This window comes from Trichosurus vulpecula, chromosome 5 (assembly GCF_011100635.1).
Source record: "Trichosurus vulpecula isolate mTriVul1 chromosome 5, mTriVul1.pri, whole genome shotgun sequence".
NCBI lineage: Eukaryota > Metazoa > Chordata > Mammalia > Diprotodontia > Phalangeridae > Trichosurus > Trichosurus vulpecula.
The window spans coordinates 66,883,788-66,910,020 of NC_050577.1; the positions used below are offsets into that span (position 1 = coordinate 66,883,788).

General features: G+C 38.1%; 1 protein-coding gene across 1 annotated transcript; it reads right to left on the reverse strand.

Moving 5' to 3' along the window:
* Positions 1-307: 307 nt before the first annotated feature.
* On the reverse strand, positions 308-24,485 carry LOC118850890 (6-methylsalicylic acid synthase-like). The gene is made up of 6 exons (XM_036760526.1): positions 24,431-24,485; positions 21,232-21,385; positions 15,152-15,312; positions 9,707-9,910; positions 7,709-7,890; positions 308-5,860 (listed from the first exon to the last, which is right to left on the reverse strand). Exons 1-6 carry the CDS (start codon positions 24,483-24,485, stop codon positions 308-310), a joined length of 6,309 nt encoding a protein of 2,102 aa, XP_036616421.1.
* Between the last annotated feature and the right edge of the window lie 1,748 nt (positions 24,486-26,233).

The following is a 26,233-nucleotide window of genomic DNA, read 5'->3' on the forward strand; positions in this document are numbered from 1 at the left end:
TCCATCCTGCAATTTCAAATTGATTACCTTGGCAAAAGACCATAGATTTGAACTGGACCCAGAAGTAGACTGACAACAGGCAGATAACAGAGCTCTGTTGGTTCTCTTCAACAAAAGGAAGAGCTGCAGTTGAATTATCTAGCTATTTGTTGATATGGATCTAACTTACTTATTAATTGCTTTGCTAGTCTCATCTTTGTCTTCCTGGAGATTTGCAAAAAGGCAGGATAGGATAATACAAATTGGTAAGTCACATGCTTTCCATTCTGTAGTTAGGTTTTTCAACATTTTAGTTCAAAATGTTATCCTAAAAATAAGTGTCTTGATTTCTATCACCAACTCCTTTATTTACCATGTTCTCTGATTGTTCCTCCAAAAGTGACTGAATGGTCATCAGAGTTGTGTTGGGGTCAAGTAATCTGATGAGTGGAATTTCCACCTTTTTGTCTTGGAAGAGCTTATTTTGTAGGGTCATAGCTGACATAGAGTCCATGCCAAGTGACATGAGAGAAGTGCTCATTGTAATGTCCTTTGGATTGGTATTACTGAGTTCACTTACTACAGAATAGATATAATCTTTAGTTGTCATCTGAGATGAATCTTGATGAGCCACGGTGTTAGTCTCACCCAACGTTTTGTATTCCTTTTGTATAAGATTAGCAAATCGGACTTTGAAAGATGGAACCTGACTAAAGAAATACTTCTTCATACCTGTTACATCAAATTTAGCTATTGCTTGCTGAGGATTATTTAGAAGTAAGCCTTTTTCAAGATATTCATGAATTTCAGATTTCTGAAGAGTAAGTATTCCCTTGCTTGCTAAAAACTTTTGAAGATTCTCTTTGTTTAGCAGTAGTCCAAGATTCAAGGCTCCCCAGTTGATGGATTGACCAGCAAGACCACAGTTCCTCCGATAATGGCAGAAGATATCTAGAAAGGAGTTAGCAGCAGCATAATTCATTTGGGTTGCATTCCCAAGGAATGAGGTAACGGATGAATGACAGACAAAATAATCCAGCTCATGCCCTCTAGTAGCACAATGAAGATTTATTACTCCTGCAACTTTGGGACTTAATACTTTCTCAAAGCGAGTGAGGTTCAGAGCTTCAAGATGTCCATCATCTAACACAACTGCGCTGTGAAACACACCTTTGATCGGAACCTTTGGAAAGTTATTACCAATGGAACTAATCACCTTGTTCACCTCAGAGTGAACACTCACATCACACTGCAAGCTGATGATCTTGCAGCCTTTATTCTGATTTTCCAAAGACTGTATTTCCTGTTGTTGCTCGGCATTTGGACTTCTTCTTGAAAGAATCACCACAGAGCCACCCCCATTCTGGGCAATAAATCTGACTGTTTCAAAGCCAAGGCCAGTCAGTCCACCTGATACAATATACACTGCATTTGGCTGAAATAGTTTCTTTCTTGCTGCATTCTTAGGTATGTTTGAAATTTCAGTTTCTGGTAATCTTCCTTCCAACACAACTAGTGGGAGGACTGTGCAAGTGAAGTAGGAGAGAAAAGTTGGCTCTGTGAAGGCAAAAGACCCAATGGGATGAAAAATAGAATAGGTTAAATTTATGTTCTTTGGAAAAGTCATTGATTTTGCCCACTGGGAGATAGCTCTATTATTTCGTATTAAAGTTGATTTCTGAAAAATCGGACTGATGTTGAGGGTGTGAACCTGGATATGATCATAACTGTTATGAAGTAGCTGCTGCAGAAATTCAGGCTGGTGACTCCCATGTAAAACTACCACATCTCTGAGGTTTGAAAGGTCAGACAGCATTTCCTTGGAGAAGTTAGTTAATGAAGGCAGAAATATGAGTGCCTGACATTGTTTCACAGTTTTGTGTAGATCAGGAGAGGGTGAGAGAAGACTGGCTTTCCAGCCCACATCTTTGGCTGCCAAAGTCAGCACTTGGCCTAAAATTGATCCTGGATGAGTACAGATAACAGATAAAGGGGCGAGATTCTTTGGTTTTGGCAATATCTGAGAGAGAATTTTCCATGCTATTATGAAATATGAAACACAAGGTGTATTTCTAAAAATGGGTAATTTCTTGGTTTTGAAACAGGTCATCTCAGGAATTAAGACCCTTGACGATGCAACAACTGGAAAGCATGTGGCAATATGATCACCGACCTTTACTTCTTTCACTCCTTTGCCTATGTTGGTTACTGTACCGCTGAAGTCCAGGGCTAGCAATTGATGCTGTTCCACAGTGTGCTCTGTCCAGTACAAAGAGTTTCCAAAGGTTGAACTAGAGGTGCTAACAGGGAAATAGTCTTCTGAATGGATACATATCCTCTCAACTTGAACTTCAATAGTGTGGTTTTCAAGGTGAATGACTTCAGGTTCTGTTACCTGAGCAGCCAGATCTATTGCCTTATATGGATTTCCTGTGTATAAAGTAAACATTCCTGAAGTCTGTGGACTCCTGGGAAGTTGGCTGTCAGAAGGGAGTTTATAGGGAGTATGCCTGATTTCAGTAATGTGCATTCTTCCCTGGTCAATCCAGACTTCAGGATAATCTTCCGCCTTATATTTAATGATAGCTTCTGCCAAACTCGCTATGTCCTGTGTAGTTGTAAAACTGATATCTATCATCTTAAATGTGATGTCTGGAACTTCTACAAAACAGCACCTTGTCATGCCAGACAGAGCAAAACCAGGATTAATATGATCAACGATGCTTGATGCGGTTCTGTAAGTGACTAGTGTCACAGAACAACGAGCGTTCTGCTCCCTCAAGGCCAAGACAACTTGACGAAGTGTCTCACAACACTTTGCTGACTCTTTCATGATTACTGTTCCTGGGGAATTTTCATTAAGTTTTTGGATTCCCCACATGAATATTACATTGTGGAAGCCCTGTGTTGCTGTTCTCATCATATCTCTTTCTGACTTTTCAAATTTTTGAATTGTTTCCCACTCCTCCAATGTAATATACTTGGATTGACTGTGCAAGTATTTTTTTAACTGTTGAGCTATTCCATATTTGTCAGCAAACACCAAGAATTGAGGAGATTCAAGTGAATATTCAGCTACTGGCACTGGAGAGATTGGTATCCATTTATTTTCAAACAAGAAGTCATCATTAGCAGATGCTTTTGTCATATATGTGATCCCAACGTGCTTCAGTTCTGCCAAAACCTGGCCATGTTTATCTGTAAAAAATCCACAGACTTCTAAGTAGTTCTCGGTAGACTTGTTGGCTTTCATATATATCACCATTTCCTCTTCCAGGGGTCTGAAGACCACAAGGCTGCCTATGGAAGAAGGAAATGCAGGCTTTCTTCCATTTCTGTTGCCTCTGCTGGCAATAACAGCTGTCATCTGCAGGAAGCAGTCTAGCAGTACTGGGTGAATGTGATAGTCATACATTTCCCTTCTGGTTGCCTCATTTACTCTAATAGTTGCTATGCCTTCCTTTAGCTCATCACAGTATGAAATATCACCTAGTTGTTTAAAAATGTTGCCATATTGAAAACCAACAAGAGAAAGGATTTCATAAACTTCCCCCGTGGCTAAGACTGACTTACACCTTTGGAAGATGCTGCTAAGAGACAGAAGTTTGCTATCACTTATATTTCCTTCTGGTATCTTTGTAACTTGCCCTGCTGCAATAACTACAGAGGATGAAGAGAGTATTTTGAATTCAGTCGCTGTGTTTTTCAATTCAAGTTTGACTCGCAAGTCAAGGGAACCTTGGTTTACCACACAGGGAGATAAAAAACTGACACTCAGTTGACATGCACTTACAGGTATTTTAGGTCTTGAATTGATCATTACTGAAGCTAAACCAACTTCAGCAAAAAGGGCCCCTGGAACCAAAGGTACACCATTGTTTTTGTGCTCATAAACATAGGGTGCTGTATTCTGAGATATTGTGCAGGTGATTTCCAAGTTGTTATTTGCACTGCTAATGAGAGGATGATTAGAATTGGGTGTGCTGTGCTGCTGCTGAATGCTTTTCAGGTATGTGTTAAGATTCTGACGATCAAATTTGTATCTTGGATATTCTGTTGGAATTGCCTTCAAGCCATCATAGAAGTGTGGCCAATTGAGATTATATCCCGCTTCGAATAGATTTTCTACCAGTGCAAAAAGGGTCTCATAATCTTTCTCTGCTTGCAGTGCAGGCAAAACAACACTTTGTTTTCCTAGAGTCTCTTTAATATTCCTTTGTAATACTTGTTTAGGGGCTATTTCAATGAACATTATATTGTCCTTTCCTTGAGCTGAAGCTTTGATGGCCTGTGTGAAAGAAACTGGTTCTCGAATGTTCTTGGCCCAATATTTACTTGTCGTGAAATCCTCTACAGAAGCTCTTTGTCCTGTCACTGTTGAGATAATTTCCACTTCTGGCTCTTGCCTCACCAAATCCTTTATACTCTCTGTAATATCTGTGATTATTGGGTCCATCATATGGCTGTGATAAGCAGCAGGGACTTTTAAGTCAAAGAGAAATATATTCCTTGCCCCAAATTGCTGAAGTAGTTCTTCACGAAGTGCATTTATTGCATCTGCTTCTCCAGACAATGTACAGGAATTGGGACTATTGAAGGCTGCAATGCATACCTTTCCAGAGTGGGGGTCTAAGGATTTTGAGATTTCCTCAATGGGAATATTTCCAGCTACTAGCATTTTCCCTCCAGTGACCTTTGCCTGTAAGTTACTCCTGTAGTAAATAACCTTCACAGCATCCTCAAGGGTAAGATGCCCGGCACAGTGGGCAGCAGCTATTTCTCCAACTGAATGTCCCACAATAGTAATGGGTTCAATGCCCCAGAACTTCAGGAGGGATGCTAAAGCCACCTGGATTAGGAAGAGGAGGGGCTGGGCGATTTCAGGTCTTGAAAAATCATCAAATTCTTCCTCTATCAAATCCAGCAGCCTGATAGGTGCATATTGGAGAAACAAATTAGAGATTTCTTGGCATTTTTCTCTGAACACTGGTTCTGACCTAAGCAAGACCTTGCCCATTCCCTTGTAATGGGCTCCATTACCACAGAACACATATACTAATTGAGGAGTCCCTTTTGTGTGAGATGTTTGGACTCCAGTTGCTGAAATAAGTTGTTGCTGCAGATTTCCTAAGGAAGTTGTCACAAAAGCTTTTCTGTATTTGTAGTTGGCATGGCTTCTTCTACAGGCAGATGTATAGGTCAGATTCTGTAGAGACACATGGTCATTCTGACGCAGTTGTTGAGCTGTGTCTTCCATTATGAGCTTGAGGGACTTACTGGAAGCTGCAGAAAGTATCAATATTTCATAGGGCCTTTTAGAAGGTATATGCTGAGGTTGCTGCTTAAACTGCTTGACAATAACGTGGGCATTGGTCCCTCCATATCCAAAGCTGTTTATGCCAGCAACTCTGCCAAATTCTAAAGACTCTTCCCATTTCTCTACTTCTGTTGGAATGGAGAGATTTAACTTTTCTGTGTTTATGCTACTCCCACTTTCTGAATAGTGGAGAGATGGGACTATCTTTTCATGTTTCATCATCAAAACAACTTTAATTAGGCCTGCTACTCCGGCAGCTGACTCAGTATGACCAATGTTGCCTTTCACTGAACCAATTTTCAGAGGAGGTGCATTTCTAGGTCTTCTTCTGCCAATAATGTTGCCTATGCTCTCTGCTTCAGTAGGGTCTCCAGCAGGTGTTCCTGTCCCATGCGCTTCGATGTACTGCACAATTGATGGGTTGATATGACTTGAGTAAATGCTCTCTAGGAGTTTCTCCTGTTGTTTCTGAGAGGGCCTGGTGATAGGAGTTACTGATCGTCCATCCTGATTCACTGCACTGAAGTTGATAACACCCCAGATTTTGTTGCAGTCTTCCAGTGCCTGTAATATTAAATTAAATTTAGGTAGATGCAATGGTATTTAGTTAACAACATTGTCTGAATTAAAGGAATATCCAAGAAAGCCTCCACCACCCCCCAAAGTCATTTGACAGTCAACATTTTCATCTTATCTAAACAGTTTAATTTCAAATCTTAACATAAATTTTTTGACATCAGAGTAATGCATTGAGATGTACCATGGATTAAAGGAAAGAATCCAGGAATAAGAGTCATAGTTTATGAGTGACATTCCCAGTTTTACTACTAACTAGCTTGTGGGCCTGGATAAGTCATTTATCCTTCCTGTGTCTCAGTTTATTATTTTTGTAGAATACTCAGTGATCCTAGATAGTATGTTTCAAAATGATTTCATTCAAGATGTAGCTAATATATATCATTTAATGAGAAATATGGGACTGTTTGCAAAAAACGTTATTTGACTAGGAACCGTATTGGATCAATTAGATCATACTATAAGATGCAGAATTCTTAGTTTTCATTTTCCATGTTATTGGCCATATGGATGAATAGAGAGAAATATGGCCTTAAAGTTAGGAACAGCTGAGTTCAAATCCTGCCTCTGACAAAAGCTAGCCTTGTGATCCTGGGCAAGTCACTTATCCTGTCAATGCCTCAGGCAACTTTCTAAGATGATAAATTGCAAAGAACCTGGCTATTTGCAATGCTGGAGGGAGTTTCTTCATCTTTGAGTTCCCTGTATTTTCAGTAAAAGACAAAAGAGGACCTAAAACAGTCACCCTGTACTTTATGGGAAGGATATTAATACTTACCTGGTCCATCATTGCACCAACTTTTAAAATAGTGGGTATATCTATGTACTTTGAGGTCTATTAAATATTTTCAGAATCAAAATCAAAGACCCATCTTTTATATCCCTACATAATTTTTCTGATAGGGGATTTTCTTATCAAAATAGTATAAATGGAGATTAAGAGGAAACAGAATTCCTCACACCTCTTCCAAAAACACAAAACAGGAGAAAAATGAAGAAAATAAAAATCAACCAAAAGAGGAATGAACAAAGAGAAGCAAGGTGTCAGTATGATTTGGGAGGGGGGGAACAATACTAAGGAGAGACCAAAAAAAAACCCAATATTACCAGCAGTAAAATGAATGGAAAACATTTGGAGAGAGCCTTACATAGACAAATAACAAAAAAATTTAAATTAAGTAGAAGCAAGAATGTCACAAGACCAAATAATATATCTTACAGAAAAATTTAAAAGCCATAGGAGGAACTTAAGCTAGAAATACAAAATGTTATACAGATCAGAAGTTGATACTGAAGTAAATGAACAAAAATTGAGACTACGATTGAAATCCATTTAGTTCAACATGCATTTTTGAAGTTCTTGCATGTCATAAACACTATGCTGTGTGTGGGAGATCCAAAGGCAAAAATGAAACAGCTCCTTCCTTTAAGGGGCTAATGTTTTTCTAGGAGTCACAAGATATATTAAAATCTGAAAGGATCAAGAGAATCAATCAAAATGCACCTATAGGCTGAAACAGCAGAAAATGGAGTTGCAGACAATGCAGGCAAACTAAAAAAAACTGATTAAGGAAATTAGTAAATTATGCAAAGAACAGAAAAAGACATTCAGAGTTAAAGAACATAACTGGGGGATAGGTCACTAGTGCAATACATTCCCTATCGGCTTCATAGGGTTATGGTGGGAAGAGTCTCATGAACTATGAAATGCTTTCTTACAGATGTTATATGCCATGTACCATCATGTAAGCTATTATTACGTAGAAAGAATCAATTATGTGGATATTAGGCACTACTGGATTTTTCATGATAGAAACTCCAGAGGAAAACTCTTACCTTCCTTAGTGGCTTCACTAAGACAATGCCACAGCCTTCTCCTCTTCCATAACCATTTGCTGTTTTAGAAAAGGGTCTACTTATCCCCTCAGGAGATATCATTTTGGCTTTACTCAATACTACGTATATTACAGGGTCTAAAATAGAACTCGCACCTCCACAAAGAGCTGCCTCACAGTCCCCTGCAGTGAAATAATAAGTAAGAGAATCAATTCTTTGAAATTCCTCTCATCGTTCTTCCTGACCCTTGTCCCCTATCTTCCCCCACCATGTAACTATCCTAGAGACATTACTTTCCATCTGGTCTTATAGCAACAGCCTTCTGGCTCAATGTCTCAACTCTTCCTCATTCCATTTTGATGTGATCTCTTCCATTTTTCAACTTCTCTTATTGTTTTTCCATATTTTACCTTACTTTGTAATATCCACTCTTACTATGCAGATACATTAAGAAACCTTTCTGTTCCATACAAAGGCCATAACTTTTCCTCCTTGTTCATATTCCAATTTCTCACAATTCACAATTAACAGAATCTATCTCCTTGAGTTCAGCTGATTTTATTACAGTATGAACAATAAAATGAGGCATTAGACCTCCCTCTCTCTCCTTCTCTTCCTCCCTCCTTCCTTCTCCTCTCTCTTTCCCCCTTTCCCCTCTGCCTCCCTTCCTCCCTTTGTTCCTTCCTTCCTTCCTTCCTTCCTTTCTTTCTTTCTTCCTTCCTCCCTTCCTTCCTTCTTCCCTCCTTTCCTTCCCTCCTTCCTCCCTTCCTTCCCTTTTTCCCTCCCTAATTGAGTCATGTAGTACATTCTTTGTACCTTTCTGCACATGTACTATATCCCCACTTTTATATTATAATTCCTATGAAGTCAAGGACCATGCTTTATATTTCTCCTTGAGTGCCTAAAAGAAAACCTAGACTAAATAAAAGTTCATTGAAACAAATTGAGGGTGCCTCCTCTGTTACGGACAAAGCAGTATGCTTAGTGATGTAACAGGATACAAACATATTTAATGCATAGTCCATGTCCTCAAGAGGCTTCCATCTAGTAAAGGACATAATACAGCAAAGGTTATATTGAAAGGCAGTTTATGACGTCTCATGTGAATGGTACTAGCAAATACTGTATTCACCCAATTCTCTGTGTTTATGATGATAATGTGATCTTGGCCTGATTGGTTCTCCCTCTTCAGAACCTAATTATTCTTCTATATCCTCAAGGGTTCTTCCTTGAAGACTCCCATAAATATTCTGCTACATATTGGCCACTCCTTCCTCTAAACTCCTTACTGCATTTAGAGTACATATATTATAATTTAATTTTTTAAATAAATAAATAAGTAATTAAATGAATCAATAAAATAAATAATAAACAGATAGATAAATCTTTTATTGCTCTCTAATTATTTCATGTCTATCAGTCTTCTTTTCTCAACAGGATTGTAAGCTTCCTGAGGCAGGTGCCATGCTATATGCTTCCCAACCCCAATTTTAAAAACTTTTTCTTTCAAGTTTTGAGTTCCAAATTCTATCCTTCCCTGAGACTGTAAGCAATCAGATATAGGTTATACATGTGCAATTATGTAAACTATGACTACTGTCTAAGTTTTTCCTCCCATTAGGTAAAAATTGCTACTTTGTTTACTCTGGTGCTGTGATATGCACATTTGGGTGATTTACTGTGCAATGTTTTGATTAATTGTAAAAGGATAAACTAAATTATAATATTTGTGCTGATGAATATCACCTTTTTACTCTCACCCACTTCCATCTCTACCTCTACCACCACCATCGCTATAATCATAGTTGCCATCAATAGAAATTACTATTAGGGGCTAGAGATATAAAGAAGTGTAAGACCTAGTTTCCCCCTCCAGGTGCTCTTAATCTAGGGGGGTAGATATGACATATCCATTAAAATGTAAACAAAAGCACAAGGTTAGCATCTGACATGACATAGCACAGCAGTGTTTTTTAGGCTGCTTAAATCAAAGAATACCTTGTTTAATTGCAAGGCAGGCGAAATGTAGGGCAACAAGAGATGATGAACAGGCAGTATCTATAGAAAGGGATGGTCCAGTTAAGTTAAAAGCATATGAGATTCTGTTTGCAGCAATACTTGCTGCAGATCCAGTGGCATCATAATGGTTCAAAGTATTTGGAAAGTTGTGAAGCATAGTTGTAAAGTCTTGATTCATAAGACCTGTAAAAAGTGAAAAAATTAAAGAATTGTAACAGATTTATGAGAAAGCAGCATAATAAATATGAACTCCAAGCTTTCATTTACTTTTTAAATTTAATGAAATGGCTTTCTTCCTCTCTCCCTTCCTTCTTTTCTTTTTTCCTTCCTTCCATAAATACTGACTTAGTTTATACAGCACTCTCTTTGTACCATTTGCATGTATATTATTTATCTTACTTTATATTCTAAGGTTTTGAAGCAAAGGATTATGCCTTATGTATATTCCAGCACATAATGCAACACTTCTATGTATAATGCACCAAAGAAAATTTTTTAAAATTTTAATTGAGAGAGTCTATTCTGTTAGGTACCAGGTACTATGCTAGGTGCTGCTCAGAATGCAAAGATTTCTTAAGACGTGTTCTTGCACTCAAGAGGTTTACAGTCTAGTAAAGAAGATTATATAGCACAAGTAATAAATCACAGGGCAGTAGGCAACATATGATATGAATGGTACTATAATGTCCAAAATTCTTTTAGATAGGACCTGTTAACCTACAGCTTACAGACTGAGTTTCACCTTTATTCTTTGGACAAAGAAGGGTTAAAACCCTGGTCAGGTCCCTGCCTTATTCTCTCCAGTCATCTCAAGAAGTGAGGCTCTGCTCCTGACTCACAACATCTTTGGTTAAATGTCTGCCGTTGATGACTGAATGCTGACTTGCCTCTACTTCCCCATACTAGCCACTATCAGATTTCTCTTTCTTAGATTCCCAAGACTGTGACCAAAGATACATCTATAGCCTCAGATATTCATTTTCTGATATATTGTCCTGTAATTCCACCCATCTGCTCCGAATCCTTCTGATGCCCACTTCTAGGACTTTCCTGGATCATTTTGTCTATACCAGAAGATCCTTCAGGTTCTGTTCACCCTAGCCTGCAATCCTCCCTAATTAGTCTCCTTGTACCAAGTCTCTCCCATCTCTAATCTATCCTTCAGCCGCCAAAGTGATATTCCTAAAAAACAGATCTTAGATAAACTCCAGTGGTTCCTAATTAATTCTAGAATCAAATGCAAACTCCTATGTTTGGCCTTGAATGCCTATCACAATCTGGTACCAATCTACATTTCCAGCTTTATTATACATATACCCTTTATATAGACAAACTAGTCTTTGTGCTGTACAGAACTCCATTTCCCATATTCATGACCCTGGAGAGCTCCATGCCTGGAATGCACTACCTCCACACATTCATCTCTTAACATCCATAATTTAAAGCTCAGCTCAAGTTGAATGAAGACTTTCCTGATCTGCTCCCCCACCCCATACTAGTGTCTCCCTGAAAAAAAATTACCATGTATTCATTTTTTACATATTTAATATATGCTTACTAATGAACTTGTCATTTTCACAGATAAGATGTAAGTTCCTTGAGGGCAAAGACTTTTACTTTTGTGTCTCTTCACAGGGCCTAGCACAGTGCCTAGAAGTGCTTACCAAATACTTGTACATTGACAAAAGTACTCAGAGGATAGAACCTTAAAGGCAAAAGAGGCAAAATGATTGGAGAATAGACTCCAGAAGAAGGAGGGATTATTTCTCATTAGGGTGGTTAGGGAAAGTTAACTCAAGACATAATATTTAATCAGGGGTTTGGGAAATGAGTATGCATTAGTCAGAGCTACAATGCAACTTGCCACAATGTGGCATATCTCTGCTAAGTAAGTATGAGAAATAACTATCCAAAAATGGAGTGAGTTTGGGGTGGTATCAAAGGGATTCATACTTCAGGTAGGGATTAGCAGGCATTAGACTAAATAACTTATGAGATCTTTTTTGAGTCTGAATTTCAATGTTTCTAAGTAATAAGGTTCTGCACTAAGATGGTGGTAGTGGAAATAAGAAGAAATAAATGTGAGAAAAAAGAACTGACAGAATTTTGTCATTAGCTATGGAGGACAAATGTGAGGGAAGAATCAAAGATTACAATGTTCCTAGCACATTATAGGCACTTAATTAATGCTTGTTGATTGATTTTGTTTTTGTTTGGTTTTGACTGATCATTTTTAAGACTGGATGACTGAGAGAATGACGATGCCATCTGTAGAAATAGGGAAGTCAGAAGAAGGAACTCGTTTAGGAGATTGAGGTTAGGGAAGGAAAATGGTTAAGTTCAAGTTTAGTCATGTTGAGTTGGAGGTCCTGGAAGTCTATCCAAGTGGAAATTCCCAGCAGACAGCAAGAAATGTGGAAAAGGACTTCAAAAGTGAAGTAAGAAATAGAGCAATAAATTTAAGAATAAATTTAAAGTCATGAGAATGGATTAAGTCTCTGAGGAAGAGATGATAGAGAAAAAAGAAGGCCAAGGACAACACCTTCAGTAAAGTTCATATTTGGGGTAGGGAGAAGGAACACCAACAGGGGAAGATGTCAGAGAAAAATTGGTCAGAAGGTTAAGTAGAAAACCAGAAAAATGTTAGTGGAGTGAATGGAAGAGAGTGCTTCAAGAAAGATGGGGTGTTCAGCTATGTCAAATTATGCAGAGGTTAAATAGAGGGTGAACTTAAGGAGAGCTATTGGATTTGGCAATAAGGTATTAGTGATGTTTAAGAGAGAAATCTCAATAGAGTGATGGGGTCAGAAGCCACATTGCAGAGGGATAAAGAATGAGTAGGTGGTAAAGACATGAAGGTAGTGACCATCTACTAATATTTTGGAAAATTTCTTGATGAAAGTGTAGCCTTCTTCTGTGGCACAGACTTCCCCTTCTCTACAGACCAGAGAGATTTGATTCAAGTGTCTACATGTGGGTAGGTATACGTTACTCTGGGTTTCCCAAATTCCTATGCCTTTTTACCTTGTATGACTTCCCAGGGAAGTGGCAACCTAGCTGGCCCAGACCTGTGATACTGATTGAAAGCCAAGGAGAAAAGGCAAAAAAAGGAGATGAGAGGTTCAATGAGGTGAAGAGATACCTGGAGCCCATCCACAACCTCATTGGGTTTCTCCCTCTGTCCTAAGAGTGTAACCTAGGGGAGTGTTACCTGGGGAGGCTTTGGTATAGGTACAGGATTTCTAGCCCCTCCTCTCTGAAAAAGGGAGCTCTTTCCCATTTCCCAATTCATCATTTGCTTCTTACCTTTCTGATCATATCACAGGTATGGGGGGTGGGGCTTAGAAACATTCAGTTTCTGTCCCTTTTACAGGAACATGCCAAAGCATCTTTTGCAAGCTCTTTCTGTTTACTTTCACTCAATATGATTTGAACCTATTGTTTTAAAAACCCCACGGCCGTCTACCAGGAGTTATCTGTGGATGCAGGGTAAGACTCAGAGCAGGAAATCCAATACCCAGTGAGGAAAGCAATTTTTTTGTTCCCAGAACACCTCTGAGTAGGAGAAAGCCAATCAGAATGAGAAAGAGTATGTATATCTAGACTTATTTCCCTTTTTTGAATCCTGGAGCAAAATGAACAAAGCAAAATCCCAAAGCTGCCTGATAAAAGGGTTGAAACCATTTTAACTGACAGCATTTAGTGTGTTACTATTGCTTCCAGCTTTGGAGGAGAGAAAAGGTGGATTGACAGTGTATGCCTGACCTCTGCCAAGGCAGCTGCTGGACACCTTGACTGACCAAATTATTACTGACTCTTCCTCTCCTTCTTTGAAGGACACCCCTCATACCTAGGTATTACAAAAGGAAGATCTGTTAATAGCTGCAGAGTATAGCAGTGTCTAGATGACATGGGATTGCTTTTAGATCCACATAGAAACATCTGTGTTCTTAGAATTAACATAAATTGTAAGGATTAACAATAAGACACTGTGTTAGGCCCTGTGAAGAGACACAAAAGTAAAAGTCTTTGCCCTCAAGGAACTTACATCTTATCTGCGGAAATGACAAGTTCATTAGTAAGCATATATTAAATAAGTAAAAAAATGAATACATGGTAAATTTTTTGAGGGTGACACTAGTGACTGGGAAATCAGGAAAGTCTTCATTCAACTTGAGCTGAGCTTTAAATTAAGGATGTTAAGAAGTGAATCTGTGGAGTTAGTGCCTTCCAGGCATGGAGCTCTCCAGGGTCATGAATATGGGAAATGGAGTTCTGTACAGCACAAAGACCAGTTTTTCTATGTGAAAGATAGTAATGTATAATAAAGCTGGAAAGGTAGATTGACACCAGGTTGTGCTAGGCTTTCAAGGTGTAACAGCAAGCAAAGTGGGATTTTTTTTGCTACCCCTTAAGGATGCTACATGCTAGGGAAGACCCTAGCCTGGGACCCCCGTGATTTTGGCAATGCAATGATATATACTGTGTAGTGTGATGTTCTTATTATGACCTGGAGTAGATGGTGTGGTATTTTCTGCTACCTCTTAAGGATGTGTTGTGCTAGAGAAGACCTTAGCCTGGGACCCCCTGGTGGGTAAACAAGTATTTTGTGGAATACTACTGAATGCAATGATATATGCTATGTGCCATCTATATCTATATCTATAACAGGTGATATGTTTTGCTTAAGGACGTTGTTACAAATGTTATGTTTTGGTTTATTGAACAATGTTTAGCATCTGAATAAATAGAGAGTTCATTATACTATGTGATTAGACCCTTGAAATTATTCACAGCAGCAGTCCTCAGGCATGCTACTGTGATTGGCATTACACAAGGCCAAACATAGGAGTTTGCATTTGATCCTAGAATTAATTAGGAACCACTGGAATTTATCTAGCAAGCAACTGACATGGTAAGATCTGTTTTTTAAGAATATCACTTTGGCAGCTGAAGGATGGACTAGAGATGGGAGAGACTTGATACAGGGAGACTAATTAGGAGGTTTGCAGGCTAGGGTGAACAGAACTGGAAGGATCTTCTGGAATAGACAAGTGACCCAGGAAAGTCCTAGAAGCAGGCATCAGAAGGATTCAGAGAAGATGGGTAGAATTACAGGACAGCATGTCAGAAAATGAATGACTAAAGAGGAATTCACCTAGGGGAGACTTTCGTATGAGTGGAGGAAGCTCCTAGAACTTCCTTTTAAGTGAATTATTCTTGCTGCCTAGGTGCTACACTCAGTTGCTTCTGAAGTATTGAAAGACTGAAAGGGCTTCCAGTTCCCTTTAATTTTGGCAAAAGTGCACAAAGTCCCAATTGATTACACTACTTTAGTTTCTTGGTCCTGATCATATTACAGAATTTTTTGCACTCTAAGTTGGAAGGACTGTGAAAGAGATCACTTCTAGACTGTTATCTCACCAACAAAAACACCAATTCTGGATCCTGCCACATCCTCAGTTGGGATTCCAGCATCCTCCAGGGCTCTATAGGAACATTCTAGGAGTAATTTTTGTTGAGGGTCTATGCGTTCGGCTTCTGCATCACTGATTCCAAATAACTTGTTGTCAAATTCATTAAATCTGTGAAAGAAAAAAAATTGTCTGAAATATCTTCTGATGCCACACTTTAAAAACTTTAATACTTCAAAGGATTTGAAGTATTTTTGAAAGCATATGCTTAGGAGAGGATTCTGGGAAGATGGCAGACTAGGTCAGATAATTACAAGCTCTCCAGATTTCTCCCACAAATGAGATCATAAATAGCATTTCAGGGCAAGCATAGAGTGGGAAAAATAAGTAAGATTAGGGACAGAACAGTAATTCTCCTGGGACAAAATCCCAGGATGAGGTTTGATCCCTTTGAAGAGTAAACACCTCCAGGCTAGGTCTGCTTAAACAACAAGCAACAAGCCCTAGGGTTAGCTTGGTTGGGAGGCTGCCTCAGCCCCAGCCATAGGAACTTTTACCCAGGGACAGTGAAAGGAGTTGGGCATCTGATCCAGGGAAAATTAAGGGAACCTTTGCTGACAAGGAATGCCAGACCCATCTGTGATGTGGAGATGTGGCTGAGAGCAAGGAAACCTGGTTAGTGCAGTAGCAGTGGAGTAGAGACACGGCTGGCTGTGGGCACTTACAGGAAGCTGGAGGTCTTGCCTTCATTTCCAGGCCAGAGGTAAGAACTGAAAGAGGACCTGAGGCCAGAGGCACTGTCCCCCATACCCCATGGCTAGAGGTAATTACAAAAACTAAGCTGCTACAAATTCTAAAAAAATGAACAGGCAAAGGAGAAAGAATCCAACCACAGAGAATTACTATGGGAATAAAGAAGACTGGGATTTATCTTTAGAGGAGGATACTGAAGCAAAGAAATCTCTTCTACCCCAAAGAGTAATGTCAAATGGTCACCTGCCCCAAAATAATCTGTAGAAGAACTTTAAAATACTTTAAAAACCAAATGAGAGAGATTGAGGGAAAAACTTTAAAACAAGAACAATCCAAGAAAAACAAGTAGATTTTGAAAAGAAAGTCAACCAATTAGAACAGGTAATCCAGAATCTTAAGGAAGAAAATGACTCCTTGAAAATCAGAATTGAGCTAGTGAAGTTATAAGAGATCAAGAAATAATAGAACAAAAAATAAAGAATGAAAAAAATGGAAAAGAATGTGAAACATCTCATAAGAAAAACAACTCATGTGGAGAACAGATCAAGAGGAGAAAACATAAGAATAATTGGACTACCTGAAAGCTATGATCAAAAAAAGAAATCTTGATACAATAATATAAGAAATAATTGAAGAAAATTGTCCTGAAGTGATAGGATAAGAGGGGAAATAGAAAAAATCTACCAGTCACCACCTGAAAGAGATACTACAAGGAAAACCCACAGGAATATCACAGACAAATTCTAAAAACCCCAGCTCAAGGATAAAATGTTATAAGCAACAAGAAAAAATAAATTAAATAAATAAATTAAATTAAATTAATTAAAAAACAATTTAAATTATACAAATTAAGTAAAAAATTTTTAAAATCATACAAGACCTAGCAGTGCCAACACTAAAAGACTGCAGGTCTTGGAACACTATCTATCAAAGAGCAAAAGAACTGGGATTCCAGTCAAAAATATCATACCCAGCAAAGCTAAGCACAATTCTGATTGAAAAAGGATATTTAATGAATTGTCAGACTTCCAGGATTTTGTTAAAAAAAAGACAAAACTAATATGAACTTAATAGAAGATTTGACATACAAGAGTCAAGAGAAATATAAGGTACATACCAAAGACTCAAAACATACCAAAGGGCCTCAAAAAGGACAGACTGTTTACCTTTTACATATGAAAATGTGTGTCTAAGATTGTTATTAGTAATTAAGTAATTCATAAGAAAGATTGGGGTAGACCTGAGTATGACATGATTTTAAAAAGTAAAATCATTTAGGAACAGCTGAAAAGAGTAATTATCTTATACAAATGAGGTGCAAGAGAGAACCAACATAAAAGAATTGGATGGGGGAGGAGGGCTGGTAGTCCTGGAAACCTACTTTCTTAGGGAATGGGTTCAAGAGGGAATAATAATACAATATATGTATAAATAAGTTAAAGGAGGTTATAGAAGGGTGTTTAGATTAATGGGAATAGGAGGATAAGGCAGAGATGCTTGGAGGGGGGTACATTAAGTAATAGGAGGGCAAGGTAGTTGGTAGAAGTAAAGTAGAGGAGTCAGGAGGGATGGGAAATAAGAGATACACACAAGCATAAAATAAAGATCAGGAGAAGAATTTGTTAGGGAAAAAAGAGTAGGGGTGGTAATCATGATCTGGGACAAAGTTAAGGCTAAAACAGATTTAATCAAAAGATAAAAATAGGGAAACTACACTATGTGCCAGCCATATTTTTCAATGTTGTTTTAGACTACTTAAAACAACTAGATAGTATAAGGTGGGAATATTGCCGTGCAGTAGGAAATGATGAGTTTGTGGACTTGGAAAAATATGGAAAGAGTCAGACTAAAGAAGGAAGAGATTATCCACTTTCAGAAAAACACAGGATAAATAAGTATAGTATAGTCTTACATAGATGCATATGAATGTATATATTTATATACGACTATGATTATCGCTAAGTATATGTATATGTAAATGTGTGTGTGTACTAGTGTGTGTGTTTATGTATGTCTTTGTGTGTATATGTCTATATATGTATGTATTGTGTGTGTGTATCTATACTTAATTGTAGCCTTCGGGGGATGAGGTTTGGGAAGGGGAAAAAAAAACCAAAGTTTTGCTGGGTAAGTGATTCTTGGTTATAATCCTAGCTTTGCCCTCCAGAATATCACATTCCAAGCCCTCCAACTCTTTAATGTAGAAGGTGCTAAATCTTGTGTTATCCTGACTGTGGCTCCACTTGAATTGTTTCTTTCTGACTGCTTCCAATATTTTCTCCTTGACCTGGAACTCTGGAATTTGGCTATAATATTCCTGGCAGTTTTCATTTTGGGATCTCTTTCAGGAGATGATCAGTGGATTCTTTGAATTTCTATTTTACCCTCTGGTTTTACAGTATCAGGGCAGTTTTCCTTGGTAATTTCTTGAAAGATGACATCTACGCTCTTTTTTGATCATGTAGGTTCTGCTGCTCTAGAATTTGTTTAAAGTCATTTTTAAAAGGTATTTGGAAGGGTCTGATGGAGAGTTCAGGCAAGTCCCTGACTTTACTCTGCCATCTTGGCTTTGCCTCATGATTCAATCATTCTGCAGAGCAATTTGGAACTATGCAAAAGGGCTATAAAACCATGTAGAACCTTTGACCTAGCAATACCACTACTAGGTCTGTATCTAAAAAGAGATTAAAAAAGGAAAAAGACCTATATGTACAAAAATATTTATAGCAGTTCTTTTCTGGTGCCAAAGAATTGGAAATTGAGAGGAGGCTCACCAACTGGAGAATGGCTGAACAAATTGTGGTATGTGATTATGATGGGATGCTATTGTGCTATGAGAAATGATGCGTGAGATGCTCTCAGAAAAACCTAGAAAGACTTACATAAACTGATGCAAAGTGAAATGTACCGTCTACAAAATAACAGCACTATTGTAAGGTGAACAGCTCTGAATGACTTAGCTGTTCTCAGCAATACAACGATCCAAGGCAACTCAGGAAGAAAATGCTATCCATCCCCAGAGAAAGAGCTGTTGGTGTCTGAATGCAGATTGAATACAGATCTTTTAAATTTTCTTTATTTTTCTTGAGGTTTTCTTTCTTTTTTGTCTATGTTTTCTTTTACAACATGACTATTATGGAGACGTTTTGCATGATTACACATGTATAACCTGTATTGAATTCCTTGCCTTTCAATGAGTGGGGAGGGAGGAAGAGAATTTGGAATTCAAAGTTTTACAAACAGGTGTTAAAATCATTTTTACATGTAACTGGAGAAAAATAAAATACTAAATAAAGAAAAAAAGAAAATGTAAATGAAAATAGTAGAACGTTTCAACAGCTGAACATTTTGATAGTTTTCTTAGGAAATGAATTTTAGAATATCATATTTAAGGAGTCTATAAAGCTATAATTACTAAAATTATGACCTAAAGAACCTTTCTTGTTTCTTATCCACTGGAAACTGGAAATTACTGACATGTTTAATGCCAATTTGCAGTAAAAAAAATTTAGATCATAGTACTGCATCAAAATTTTTGAAGAAGTTAAATGAGTTACAGGAGGAAATAACAAAACTATACTAGTGGAGGACCTCAGCTTTCCTCTTTCAGAACTAGATGAGCCTAATCACAAAATAAACAAGAAAGAAGTTAAGGAGTTGAGCAGAATTTTAGAAAAGGTAGATATGATAGGCCTCTGGGGAAAATTGAGTGGAGATAGAAAGGAATATGCCTTTTTCTCAGTGGCATATGGCACACAAAAATTGACCACGCATTAGGGCATCAAAATCTCACAATCAAATGCAGAAAAGCAGAATTATTAAATGCTTCCTTTTCAGATCATGATACAATGAAAATTTCATTTAATAAAAGGCCATAGAAAGATTAAAAAATAATTGGAAACTAAGTAATCAAATCCTAAAGAATAAGTGGGTCAACAAAAAATTTAGATCATATCATTAAATGTATGGAGTGTGAGCACAGAAAAAAAAGTGATGATTACCAGGAGCCAGCATAGGTTTGCTAATAATAGTTCAAGTTACACTAGCATCATTCCCTTTTAAAAAATTAGGTTATTCAATGTTTGACCCTGGTCAAGTCACTTAACCCCGTTGCCTCACCAAAATAAAGGGGGAGGGGTAGCTAGGTGGTGCAGAGCTTGTCAGACAAGGAGATTGGGCTGAATCTAATAAGTTGAAATTTATTAGGAACAAAACCCAAATCTTACATTTAAGTTTAAAATATAAACTTCACAAATGTAAGTTGGGGCTGGCCTACTACTACTACTAATAGTAGTTAGCATTTCTATAGTTCTTTAAGGTTTGCAAAGAACTTGAGAAATATTTCATTTGAAGTAGTTGCTATTATTAGCTCCATCTTACAGCTGAGGAAACTAACAGACACAGGTGAAATGACTTGCCAAGGATCCCACACCTAGTAAGTGTCTGAGGCAGGACATGATATCAGGTCTTCTTGACTCCATTTCTAGCAGTCTATGTGCTGTGCCACTGAGCTACCTCAACTAATTATATAGGGGGTGGTCTGAAAAGATCTTAGGGTGTTAGTGAGCAGCACACTCAATGTGAGTTAAAAGTGTGATACAGCAGCACAAAAAAAAATTAAAAACCACTGAATGGAATCTTAGACTGGGTTAAGAGATGTGTATAGGATTTGGGAAGTGATGGGCTCCTTATTTTCTGCCTAGTCATATTCTGTTCTGTGTGCCACATCTTAGGAAGGACATTGATGAACTGGAGAACATCCAGAGGAAGATCCCCAGGATGGTGAAGAGACTCAAAATCATGCTGAATCATGGGAAAAAAAGACTTGGGGCAGGGGGGCATGATGGCTATCTATAAGTGGTAAGGTATGTCTTGTGGCATAGGAATTTGACCTCTATTGTTGGGTCCCACATGACAGAACCAGGAGGACCCAGTAAAAGCTGCAGAGAGATAGCTTTAAGCTTGATCTAAGGAAAAGCTTTTCCATATTTCAAGCTATTCAAAAGTGTAATAGGCTCTCTTGGGAAGTGGTGGGTTCCTTCTTACTAGATGTGTTCAAGCAAAGGCAGGATGATTATTAGGTGGGTATGTTTATAGTGGGGATTCTTGCCCAGATATGGGTCAGACTATGTGGCCTTTGAGGTTCCTTCTAACTTTGAGATTCTCTGATTTTTGTGTAGGGGGCACTGATTTGGGTTGGTGACCAAGAGGGAACTGGAAGAGGTCAAAAAAGAAACAAGTCAGGTCAGGTAACAAATTATCTCTAGAATGGTTCCAAGAATGAAGTGCTCAGTTTGAATGAAAAATTGCCATTTCGAAATTCCAGAAGTGACCTACCCTTCAATAAGAGCTGCTTCTTTTGTCCGACTTTTACCAGGCATGTTATCATTTGCATCATACCATTGTTCAGTGTTAAACCTTTCAGATGGTATCTCTGCTGTACAGTTTCGGCCTTTCACAAGTACCCGCCAGAAGTTGTCAGTTCCTTCACCTGTTATAAGAATATAATGTTTCAAAGTTAGGGAATACATTGCTAGGTAAGGCTCTATACAGGCAGCAAGTCAGCCAAATTTCTCCCTCTTTCTAAGCAACAAATAAACAAGCAAACACATAAGACTTTTGTTTTTGTTTGCTTGATGGTAGGGTTGGAAAGGGAAGATGAAAAATCCTCTTGCATTTTAATTCAGATCCTGACTGATCTTACTCAGATGGGAAGGGAATATACAAAAATAGAGTAAGGATCAGAGTCAAAATTGACACAAGTTTTAATGATGTAGATATGTAGGAAGTGATAAAGATTTGGGGAGTGAAGGACAAGAAAAATGAATGGTGATACGAGAAGAGTCTCTCTCAGCCTGGACACTCTTCTAGATATGGCTCTATTATGCAACTTATGATGACGTAGCAACAAGAAGTAATTGAAGTCTTATATAACCTAGTTGATGAACCCCAAGAAGCAGTTTCAGAGGTTCCTTCTGTGATGTAGGTGTGAATCAGGAAAAAGTCAGCTTGGGGATAACCTAATTCCCTAATATGAATTTCCCAATTGACTGTGCATTGACCCACAAAGAAATTATGAGTGGAACAACCTTGAGGGATGCTTGTTAGTTCCTGGTGGGACACCAGACAGGGAGGTATGACTCTAAACACCCAAACTATTCCTAGAACTCTTTGCCTAAAGACTGCTTTGGGCTGCCTGGGTTTGGTAGGAACTGTGGACACCTAGGTCCTAAGGTGGTTGTTTTTAACATGTTGGGTTTCTTTCTGGTTGCTTCTATCATCTTGAGAGAGAACATTATACAGTTAAACTATGTTTGCCTGATGGAATGATAATAGCTAGCATTTATATAGTGTTTAAGGTTTGCAAAGCTCTTGATAAATATTAACTCATTTGAGGAAGTTGCTGTTTTTAAACTTATTTTACAATCCAGGAAACTGAGACAGACAGAGGTAAGTTATTTGCCCAGGGTCACATAGAGCTTGGAATGTTTGAGGCTTGATTTGAACTTAATTCTTCCTGACTCTAGGTCCAGTGTTCTAGGCATTGCACCTGTATAGAGACCTATATAATATGAATTTGTTATGACATGCTCACTTGATTAAATTCCATTGAAACCACCTCCAAAGGGAAGAGGTATAGATTTTTCCTTCCCAGTGCAGAGGGGCAAGAGTGCTTGTTGGTTACTCAGAGTCTAAGAGTTGGTTACTAAGAGTCTAAATCTTAAGTCTAAGAGTGCTTGTTGGTAACTCAGAGTGCCTCCTGGTGCTGGATTATAACTAATGGGGTCAGGTGGGGAAGGGAGGTCTGCCCTTATGGCATCCTTAACATTCAACCAGCTCAAGCAAAGGACCAGTGTCGAAGTTGCCCCTTGTGATAGTTAAAGGAACAAACAGCGTTTAATTCTCAGCAATCTCTTGTCTGTTAATCAGGATAAGGAATTGAAAAGAAGTATTTAGAAAGAAGTTTCATTCAGTAGAAGACAATATATGAACTTATTAACTTAATCCTCTATCTTGATTTATGGATATTGTCTTGTAGCTCCATGCCTGTCTGATTATTCAACCTCTGACTGCAGGACTCGGATACTGAAGGGGTAGTTACCTCCCTCTACCGCTTGGGCCACCACTGCAGCATTTGAAATGAGAGCTCCCTGAGTTCAAAGAGTTTGAAAATGAACGAGAGCTTATTGGCTTTTCCCCTTGGGCTTCTAAATATGAAATGCTAGGTCATATTCCATTAGTAAACAACTCTACTTCACAGCTGTTAGTATCATAGTATTGTTGTTATTGTCGTCACCAATAATATAGTAGTTACTGATTGATCAAGCACAAGGAGAGGGAAGAGAGGAGTCCATTAAGACTTTCATTGTGATGAAGCAGCATGGCTGGGATGATTTGGTTCTCCAAGGTGTTTTCCCTCCTTTCTGTATTAATGTCAAATGACACAATCAATGCAAAGGTCTTTGCAAAACTCAAAATTCTTTATAAATGTAGTGATAATGATGATTTGCCTGTTGGCAAACTGCCGTTTCCCAGAAGTCACTCAGGGAGATGGGTATTATGTGTGTTCCTCTAAAAGTGTCCTATGAATCCACAGCTATTCTGTTAAATTTCTTTAAGAAGGGGAAGATAATAGCCATCTATATAGTACCTACTTGTTTTGGGCACTATACTAAGTGCTTTATTATATACATATACATATACATATATATATATGTGTGTGTGTATAAGTATTTGCACACATACATACATATACATATACATACATGCATATATATATACCTATAATCATCTAATCCTCACTACAACCTTCAAAGTAGGTGCTGTTATCGTACGCATTTTACACTTGAGGAAACTGAGGCAAATGGAGGTTAAATTATTTGCCCAGAGTCATACAGCTAGTAATTGTCTGAAGTGGGATTTGAACTCAGGTTTTCCTGACTCCAGGCCTAGCACTCTATCAACTGCACCACCTAGCTGCCTCAGCACAGCAAGCCAAGGAGTGATTTGCTATGAAGTGTGTACCTTCAGGACCAGGGAAAGCTACATTCCTAGTCAATGCTATCTAAGGCCCCTCAGAATAAGGAAGGCAGTCAAGGCTGGTATGTGGTACTAAGTCTCTCTGGTAAAGGGGATTGGGTTGGTTACCATGGAGTAACACAAACCCATGCCCTGCCATCCTTCAGTGGGCTGCTAGCCACAGGTGTACGTGAGCCTCATCTCTGACTTCCGTACTGGCAAATTAGGCATATGGAAAGGTAGATGGGGAAACAGGTACCATGATGCTCAAGAAACCTGGCCCTGTTCTCCTTCATGCTTCAAAGATCTATCATTTCATTCTTATGGATATCCCCTCTCTTCTGCCACTTAATAGATGGACTTAGAGAACAGCTATGGCTGCTTGGACAGTCTTCAAACACAGTGGTATTCAGTGGTCATTAGAAGTGAGATTCTGGACATTTGGACATTAAATGAGAACAATTTGTGCTAATTTAGAAATATTGCTGGCTTTTGTCATTGTTACTACCATACTCACCCCCTGGAAAGTTGCAACCAATTCCTACAATTGCAATTCTGTCATCTGTCTCCATCATTCTTCACATTTGCCTAATAGCTGCAAAAACAAACAGACAACACAGTACACTAGAAGTTGTATTTTGAAGGCAGTATGGCATAACTGAGCATTGGACTTGGGGGTAGAAGCTGTGGTGTTCAATCCTGCCTTTGTGCCTTACTACTTATCATGTCTAGATAAAATACTCTCTAAGACCCTTTAAAATTCTAAGTCCTGTGTTCCTATGAATAAAGAGAAATTATCCATCTCAGATAAAATAGAAATTATTAGAACTATTTTCTTTACAATTCTCTTGGCATGTTCTATTTCAGAATTGCTTTGAGTGACTTAAATGCCTCCAAGATGCAGAATTGGAATTGTATGTTTGTTTGGGCAATTACCCTCTGAGAGAGTATAAAATATTTCTAATCAGAAAATTCTTAAACAGCCACTTACTTGATCCGGGGGGCAGATCAGTAATATTTGACTTGGAACAATAGTAGAGAAAATTAATTTAATCCTCCCCTCCTTGGCTTCCCACATTTCCAACGAGAGAGGGGGAGTTGAATTAAAAAAAAGACTCTTGCACAAACTAAAAATATTAACAAGCCAGGTAGTCTGAGGGAGCCAAAGGTCACAAGAGGGCCAGACAGTGGTGAAATTAAGCCCAGTCAGTGGAATGGTGAGTTTTCTTAGTTCTGTGGAGTAAATTGGAATTTACCTAGAGTGATATTCAGGTAGAAAATGGCAAAAAACAACTTATCCAGCTTAATAAAATGCACATATATGAAAGACAGCATCATAAGTTTCAACTATAGGAAATTAAGGCTTAGAGAATTCCAGTCACTTGACTACGGTCAAAGAATTAATTAGGATCATAGGCTGAGAGCAGGGGAGGCATGGAATAATGGCTAGGGTCAGTATTAAAATCAGGATAACCTGGGGACATGTCCTGCCTCTGACACATACTGACTGTGTGACCCTGGGCAAGTCATTCATCCTTTCAGTGCACCAGGCATCTTTATTTTTATCATTAATAATTTATTTAAATGTAAATACTAAAATTTAAATAAAATTAAGAAAAGAAAAAAAGCATTGCCACATGCACAGCAGAACATGAGAGGATTCAAAATATACAGCAATAAACTTCCATTTCAAGAAAGCCTATATAATAAATACTATTCCACATTGTGTTCAGAGCTGTCCAACTTTTCTTTGCTTCCTTATAAATTTTCTATGTTCTCTGTTGTACACTTTTTACTTTATTCTTCCCCCCATCCTCCTCCCCCCAAGAAGACTATAATTAAGAGTGTGTGTATGTGTATGTATACATACATGCATGTACATAGATACATACATACACCTACATACACATACATAGATATCTAGAATCATACTCATATATAGACATATGCATTCATATGCATCTATGTTAGACTGTACTATACTTGTTTGTCTTCTGTTTCTCTGATGGTGAATAGCATCTTCCTTGATAAGTCCAAGTCTTTCCATATTTTTCCACCAATCATCATTTCCTACACCACATCAATTTTCCAACCTTATGCTGTCAAATTAATTTAAATAGTCTAAAACAATATTGATTAATATGGCTGACATTAGTGTAGTTTCCCTATTTTTCTTTTGATTAAATCTATTTTTGCTTTAACTTTGTCTGAGATCATGATTACTACCCCTGCTTTTTTTTGCTAATAAATTCTACTCTTGATCTCTATGTTTGTATGTATCTCTTACTTTCTATCCCTGCTAATTCCTCTACTTTACTTC

Coding starts and splice junctions, on each gene's coding strand:
- LOC118850890 (XM_036760526.1), bottom strand. CDS start 24,485: ATGGAGACAGATGACAGAATTGCAATTGTAGGAATTGGTTGCAACTTT. Junction 15,313..21,231: donor GAAGCAGCTCTTATTGAAGG/GTAGGTCACTTC, acceptor TTTCTTTCACAG/ATTTAATGAATTTGACAACA. Junction 5,861..7,708: donor TAGTGAAGCCACTAAGGAAG/GTAAGAGTTTTC, acceptor TTAATATTACAG/GCACTGGAAGACTGCAACAA.